At 37.4% G+C, this 7,624-nt stretch overlaps 1 protein-coding gene across 2 annotated transcripts in view; it reads left to right on the top strand.

Moving 5' to 3' along the window:
* Positions 1–7,624, top strand: part of ATP6V1C1 (ATPase H+ transporting V1 subunit C1) — a 46,742-nt gene that overhangs the window by 35,982 nt on the left and 3,136 nt on the right. For both annotated transcript variants that reach the window (XM_003782429.3, XM_023517418.1), the window contains exons 9-12: positions 3,898–3,990; positions 4,080–4,173; positions 5,879–5,976; positions 6,829–6,955. In XM_003782429.3, the coding sequence (XP_003782477.1) occupies positions 3,898–3,990; positions 4,080–4,173; positions 5,879–5,976; positions 6,829–6,955 (412 nt within the window). The remainder of the gene's footprint in view (positions 1–3,897; positions 3,991–4,079; positions 4,174–5,878; positions 5,977–6,828; positions 6,956–7,624) is intronic.

Here is a 7,624-nt window from a genome sequence, read left to right as displayed (position 1 = left end):
GACCACAGGCCCCCGCCACAACGCCCGGCCATTTTTTGGTTGCAGCCATCATTGTTGTTTGGCGGGCCCGGGCTGGGGATTTGAACCCGCCACCCTAGGTGCATGTGGCTGGTGCCCCAGCCACCTGAGCCACAGGTGCCGAGCCTGAAACCACTTTTTTAGATGAAAAACAGTCCAATATCCACAATTTCGTATGGTTAAATCTACTTTACACTTGTTCCTCCCAGCCACATACCTACTGCTGCTGCCCAGTGTGGACTCCCAGCATCTCTTACCGGGACCATTGTAGTTGCCTTTAACTCAGCTGGTTGGTTTCCTTTTCCCCAGTATTTTCACTTCACCAGTCCTCCACATTGCTGCTAGTTTAATCTCTGTGACATACAGATCTGCTGGTTACTGCCCTTTTTAAAGCCCTGCTGTTCTTCCTCACTTTGCTGCCTCCCTCAACACACACACACGCACACACACACACACAGGCACACCTCATAGTACCCTATCTGTCAGCTGAACCTCAAATGCATGTAGGGTTCTACCTGGTATGTTCTTTTCTCTTTTAGGTTGTGGTGTTTTTTGGTTTTTTTTTTTTTTTTTTTTTGAGACAGAGTCCTTTGTCTTCCTGGCTTGCATGTGGTAGCATCATTATAGCTCATTATAATATTAAACTCTTGGGCCCAAGGGCCCAAGTGGTCCTCTTCCCTCAGTCTCCTGAGTAGCTGGGACTACAGGTGCCTGCCACATGCCTGGCTAATTTTTCTATTTATTCTAGAGGTCAGATTTCTCTTGCTTAGATTGGTTTTGAACTCCTGACCACAAGTGATTCTCCCAGAGTGCTAAGACAGCACAATGAGCTACAATGCCTGGCTTCTTTTGCTTATCCTTTAAACTCTACTTGGCATCACCTCTTTTGTGAAACTCTTTTGAATGACCTCAGATAAAGTTCCTCATCTGCCAGTGTATCAAAAGTATCTTCCATTATAGCACTTGTAACTCTGTAGTGTTTGTTTGTTTGCTTATTGAAACAGAGTCTCAGTCACCCTTATTAGAGTGCTGTGGCATCATAGCTCACAGCAAACCTTAAGCTCTTGCCTCAGCCTCCTGAGTAGCTGGATCTACAGGTCCTCCTGACAATGCCTGGCTATTTTTGGAGATGGGGTCTCGCTCTGGTTCAGGCTGATCTTGAACTCCTGAGCTCAGGCAGTCTACCACCTCAGCTTCCCAGAGTGCTAGGATTACAGAGTACTGTGATTAAAGGCATGAGCCACCATGCCCAGCCATAGTTACCTGTTTGTACATCCTCTACACCATTCTTTGAGATCAGAGAACAATGTCTTAATAGTTTTGTTCCTAGGATCTAGCAGTAGCTTGGCACATTATAGAATGTCAGTACATGTTAAATGACTAAAAGTCCATAGTAGTAAGGACTCATGATTGATTTTTTAGAAATAATCTTTCCTAGGAAGAAGGAGGAAATGCAAGTAGCATTTATTTATTTATTATTATTTTTTTTAGAGACCAGAGTCTCACTTTATCACCCTTGGTAGAGTGCTATGGCGTCACAGCTCACAGCAACCTCCAACTCCTAGGCTCAGGCAATTCTCTTGCCTCAGCCTCTGGAGTAGCTGGGATCACAGGCGCCTGCCACAACACCGGGCTATTTTTCATTGCAGTTTGGCCAGTGCCGGGTTCGAACCTGCCACCCTTAGTATATGGTGCTGGTGCCCTACCTGCTGAGGCACAGGCACTGCCCAATTCATTTTTTTCTTAATAAGGTAGCATAAGTAGGATTTAGTCATAAAAGAAGACTAAGTTTGAGTGAGCCAACTGACTTTGCTATGTCCCAGGCCTCTACACAGATTGGTAGGAACCTGCTTAATACAAGTTGACTATTTTAAATTGCACACAAACTTTTTATGGACACCCTGTATATACCATCGTCACTGACACAGGGCCATGTCAAGTGTCAAATGCTTTTGAAAGGGCCTTCAAAACAGGGAAGTATTATATGAGTTTTATGATAGTGGTAGGATGTATTGTTAATGGCTCTGAAGTAGCTTGTCAAGTCAGATTTGGATATATTTTGATCTTAGCCAACTTATGCATCACTGCACTGAGTCAATCTTGGCAGACCAAAAGATCATTGAAAGATTTTATTGATCTCTGCCCACTGGCTAGCTACCCTGTTTTAGGTTTGGTAGGCATTAGGAGGAAGAACCAAGGTTAATAGCTTTGAGAAGACAAAATTTAAAAGAAGATTTAAATATTCTAAATTTGAAGTAGTTGAGTTTTCTCCAAATGTCAGTTATAACAGTGATCGGTGTTCCCAAAAAGGACTGCTGGTCATATGCGAGGGCATCATCTTTTGTTGGGTGGCTGATCAGGAGCCAGGATCGGTTCAGTTCTTAAAGCCATTCTGTGGTTAAACATTGCAGTTGCTTTCTGGATTACTTGGCTAATCAGGCAGTTAGTTCTTAGCTTTAGGAAAAACTATACTTGCTTTTTAAAAAAAAAATGATAAGGTATCTTTGAATTCCATAAGCACTTTCTCAATTTTGTTTTGTTTTGTTTTGTTTTTCTTTAAGAAACAAGGTCTCTCTTTGTCACAGAGGCCAGAGTGCAATGGCACTCTAGCTTAATGCAGCCTTCAACTTAAGGGGTCAAACAATCGTCCGGCTTTGGCTTCCCTTGGCTGGGACTACAGCGTGTACCACCATGCCCAGCTAATGTTTAATTTTTTTTATAGAGACAAAATCTTGCTAAGTTTGTTCCCCAGGCTGGTCTTAAGCTGGCCTGAGGTGATCTTCCCACCTCAGTCTCCCAAAGTACTGGGATTATAGGCATGAGCCAATGTGCCCGGCCTCTCTCAACTTAACTGTTTTTTTCTGATTTTAGAAGTACCATACTATAAATAAAAACTAAGCATTAAAAAACAAAATAGAAAAACAACAAAGGAACACAAGGAACCTTTTGGAAGTGACAGATGTTTATTGTGGCAGTTTCATGAGTATATGCATATGTCCAGTGTTCAGATTCTCTGTATTAAATATGTATAGGGTTTGGGTTCTTTTGGTGTCAATTAGCTGTTTAAAAAACCACAAACTAGATATTAGAAGAGCCCTAATGTGTGAAAGAAAAGTGAACAGACCCTCCCACCCCAAGGTTATGACTATTGGACAGGTAAGTGTATAGCCTGGTAGACCTCAGCTAAGGGATTCTATACATAAGAAGCTGTAGGTCAAGTCTGAAAACCAGAGTAGGACCCCATACTATACATGAGCTACGCAGCTTGCCTTTCCACAGAGTGACTTTTCCCCATAGCATTATGAATTTATGTAACAGTTAAAATTTCCTGCCAGTTGTGTCTGGAAAGGTCTTTCTAGTGATAACCGTGGAGCTGTGATTGAATAGAAGTTCTGACTTCACTGCCTAAAAGGCAGCCCTGAGATATATACAAAAGTACATTTATTTAGAGGTTGTGGTTGTCATTTTTGATTTAGGGCTGTGATGGGAGAAAAGGAAAGATCTGAGGTGTGGAAGTACTGACAGTGCAGAGAGGCAGAGAGAATGAGATCCCAGAAGAGAAGAGAAGAGACTGCCTAGCCAAGAGACAGTGGCAACAGACTAGCCTGGCGCTGGTGTAGATTGAAAGTAGGGTTCTTAAAGTTGGGATGCTTTACTTGAGTTAATGTTTAATTCTGTTGGTTAGAACAAAGTTAATGTAATATAGGATGTTAAGGCATAATAACAAACATTGAGTGTCTCTAGCATTGAGGTGATTTGGAAAGGTGATTTTATACCCCACTGTTCCTTCTCTTCCTCTGGTTTCTGAATTCTGCCCTTAATATAAAACAGCATAATAAGTATAAAGCTTTAAATGGACTTTTTCTTTTCTTGCTATAGTGTTCTCTCAGAGGACCAAGACAGTTACCTTTGTAACGTCACCTTGTTTAGGAAGGCAGTTGATGACTTCCGACACAAAGCCAGGGAAAACAAGTAAGAATATTATTATTTGTGTTTTTTTTTTAATTTGTGGGTTCATTTGTATACAGTGTGAACAATTTTGTTTTATTCCCTGTATTTAGATTCATCGTTCGTGACTTCCAGTATAATGAAGAGGAGATGAAAGCAGATAAAGAAGAAATGAACAGACTTTCTACTGACAAGAAAAAACAATTTGTACGTGTTTTTAATATTTAGTATTATCAGTGCTAAGCAGAAGAAAAAGTGGGTGTTGCTTTCTTTGACTTAAAAGAAGCAAAACTTCCCTGATTTTGCTTTTAAGAAATTTGATTTTAGTTTTTTCTATTGAATAATCAGAAAGAATTTCCTTTGAAGCTTAAATGTGTGAATAGTTACCTTAAAATACATGCCTAAAAGTCAATTACTACACCTAAATCCGTATTTGAAATTAAGTTTTTTTTTTTGGAGACAAAGTCTTACTTTGTCACCCTCAGTAGGGTGCTGTGGCGTTATAGCTTACAGCAACGTCAAACTCTTGGGCTGAAGCAATTCTCTTGCCTCAGTCTCCCAAGTAGCTGGGACTACAGGCGCCCACCACAATGGCCAGTTTTTTCTTTTTTAAGAGATGTGGTCTCGCTCTGGCTCAGGCTGGTCTCAAACCTGTGAGCTCAGGCAGTCCACCCACTTTGGCCTCTCAGAGTAAGTGTGAGGAATTAGAAATTAATTTTAAATGTAGAATATTGGTTAATGTCCTTGTAGTGAAGGGTGATTTTAGTTAAGTAATAAAGTTCTTTCTTTACAGTAAGAATTTTTATTTTCTTAAGGTAAGTTTTTCCAGTGCCCCAGTCTTTTACTGCAGCAATTTTTATCCAAACTATTGAAAAGTTGGCATGTTGTAGGTATAATGGAGAACAGGGAGGGAACTCCAGTGACAATGAGAGTCAGCATCAACTTTCTTGCTTTCTTCAAGTGTAGGACTACTGTGGAGACTAAAAGCTTGTATGAAAAGGGAAACATGTAATGAATGATAATGTGTTTCCCTTAGAATATGGGGAAGAAATAAAAGAAAATTTCATTGAAAGTATTTGCAGTTACTTTATAAACCATATTTTCTTGGATGGCAGAAAATTAACCCTAATTGGGTAATGTCCACTTGTTGGGAAAGACACAAAACCCTATAAAGAACAGATATTTTGACCAAATATTTTTACTTTGTTTTGTTATGGTTTTTGCTTAAATTAATTGATTGGTACATCAAATGAGCCTAATAATGTTATTCAAGTAAGTGTGGGCTGAATTGGCAATGTACGTGTATGTCTTTTGAGTATGGAAAGGCAGTATTTGAAATTTGTGCCTTTAAAGAGGTATTTAATTCTACTAAATATTTTAAGTTCAAAAAAACTCTTAATACCACATAATAGAAAACCATTAAAAACTGACAATTGAAGAGATTTTGGAGATCTTAACTGTTACCCCTTATTTTACAGATGAGAAAACTAAGAACTAGGGCTGTTTAGTCACTTGCCTGCATAACTGTTTACTTTTGTTTCTGAGAAGTTGTTTGTAGGTAGAATTCTACTTTAAATGTATTAAATGTTTTAGAGTACTATGTAGTAAATTCAGATTTTTGTATTTTGGTTTTCAAATCTGGGGCACCCTTATATTTTATACCACTTTCATTAAAATATATGTATTTTTCTTTGTTAGTGAATTGGTTTAGTGCATTTTAGTATCTGTCAAGGTTACTAGTTGTCGCTAACCTCTTAATCTAATTTAAGATATAAAGTACCCAAGATAATGAGAATAATAGTTAATTCTTCTGTAGATTCCTAGAGGGTAGTCACTTCTTTAAAAATAATCGGTCTGTCTGATTGTCTCTTTCAAGACCAAATTTGTGGTAATTGTTTTTTCCTTTTTATAGGGACCACTTGTGCGGTGGCTGAAAGTGAATTTCAGTGAGGCATTTATTGCATGGATTCATGTGAAAGCCTTAAGAGTTTTTGTTGAGTCTGTTTTAAGGTAAAAAAAAAAATTAATTATAGAACTTAATTTATAGATTGGTTTACACTGGACCTCTTTAGTCTAGCAATGTGAAATTGACATTGAGAAACTAAAGGCCCATCATGAAGAAGATTCCATTGTCAGTATTGTAAGCCTTACAAAGTGTGAATCACTCGTGTCCTTTAACATCAGGCAAAGAGAAAGAGATCCATGCTGCTGTGCTCTCCGGTTCTTTTCTTATGTAGTTATTTAAGTTAAAAGCAGGTTATAAAATATTAGCCAGTATTTGATTAAAAGGAAGATCCTTCAAATATTCTACATGTAGTTTGTTTTGTTTTGGTATGCAGTATACTAACGATGTATGGAAGTCGTATCATACTAACCTATAATATTTTAATATTTTAAAATACAATCTCAACCATCTTTTGGTCCTCTGTACATGTTTCTCTAACTGTATTAGAAATAGTTTTTAAAAACTTAGGTGTTTCTTCAAATTTTCAATGTAGATATTGGCAGTCTATGTTTATAATCATAGAACTTGATTCATAGAATCATCATCTACTAACCTTACGTATTATTATTTCCTGAGGATATTCATAGATTAAAAAAGGAATAGTAACTAAAGTAAAATAAAAGTCTAGTGGACAGTGAGGATAAGAGATTTGCATTTGTATGTATATTAGTTTTAAGTTTTAAACGTAAATTAGTTGAAGGTTTTATGTATATTAGCTGAACTTGTGAAGATAGTCATTAAAATGAGATACCCTTTCCCTGATAATCATGACCAAAGAGTTTGAAAATATGTGCTTAAAAAAAAAATCTGTGATGTGCTTGCTTGTGTTGTGTACTGCATTTCTGCTTTTTTCTAAGGTATGGCTTGCCAGTGAACTTCCAAGCAATGCTACTTCAACCCAATAAGAAAACAATGAAGAAACTGAGAGAAGTGTTATATGAATTGTATAAACATCTAGACAGCAGCGCGGCAGCTATTATTGATGTACGTACTTGTTAGATAGTCTGGTAGAGTAGGAATTGGAATGAATTTCAGGAAAAAAGATTGGAAGAAGACAGAAAAGGGATAGTGAATATCATGATACGTAGTCATTTTTTATCACTTTGAGGTTCTTGGTTTGTTAGATAAACGTAGCAAATGACTTACATTGTTTACCTATTTAATATTAGTTATAGCTGAGCTTTGTTTCTTGATATTTCTAAAAGCCAGTTATTATCTTGCTGTATGTCAGGTGTTATAGCTGCAGAGATACAGAAACAACCATTGATACTAGTTGTTTACAAAACTATAATTGCAGAGAGGAAGAAAATAAGTAATTATTTTAATTTTATTTGGTAGACGTAATGGAGTCAATAGATGAGCATTTTGAAAGGAACTGTCTTTTTTCTAAAATAGTATGTGTTTATATCTTCTTTTACTAAAAGAAGATGTAAGGATGTAAACAGACTGCATGTGTTTTTTGTTGGCTGCTGTTTAAAATTATAGTGGGCTTTTATTTTTTATTTCAAATATCTTTTTTTTTTTTTTTTTTTTGTTAGAGAGAGAAAAGCTTGTTCTATTGCCAGGGCTAGAGTGCAGTGGTGTCATCATAGCTACAGCTATGATGTAGCTGTTGCCAGGGCTAGAGTGCAGTGGTGTCATCATAGCTACAGC

The sequence above is a fragment of the Otolemur garnettii genome, unplaced genomic scaffold, assembly GCF_000181295.1.
Source record: "Otolemur garnettii isolate 467f Iridium unplaced genomic scaffold, OtoGar3 scaffold00004, whole genome shotgun sequence".
Classification (NCBI taxonomy): Eukaryota; Metazoa; Chordata; class Mammalia; order Primates; family Galagidae; genus Otolemur; species Otolemur garnettii.
Note: the sequence above shows the minus strand (reverse complement) of the source record. Positions and strands in the feature narration are given on the sequence as shown.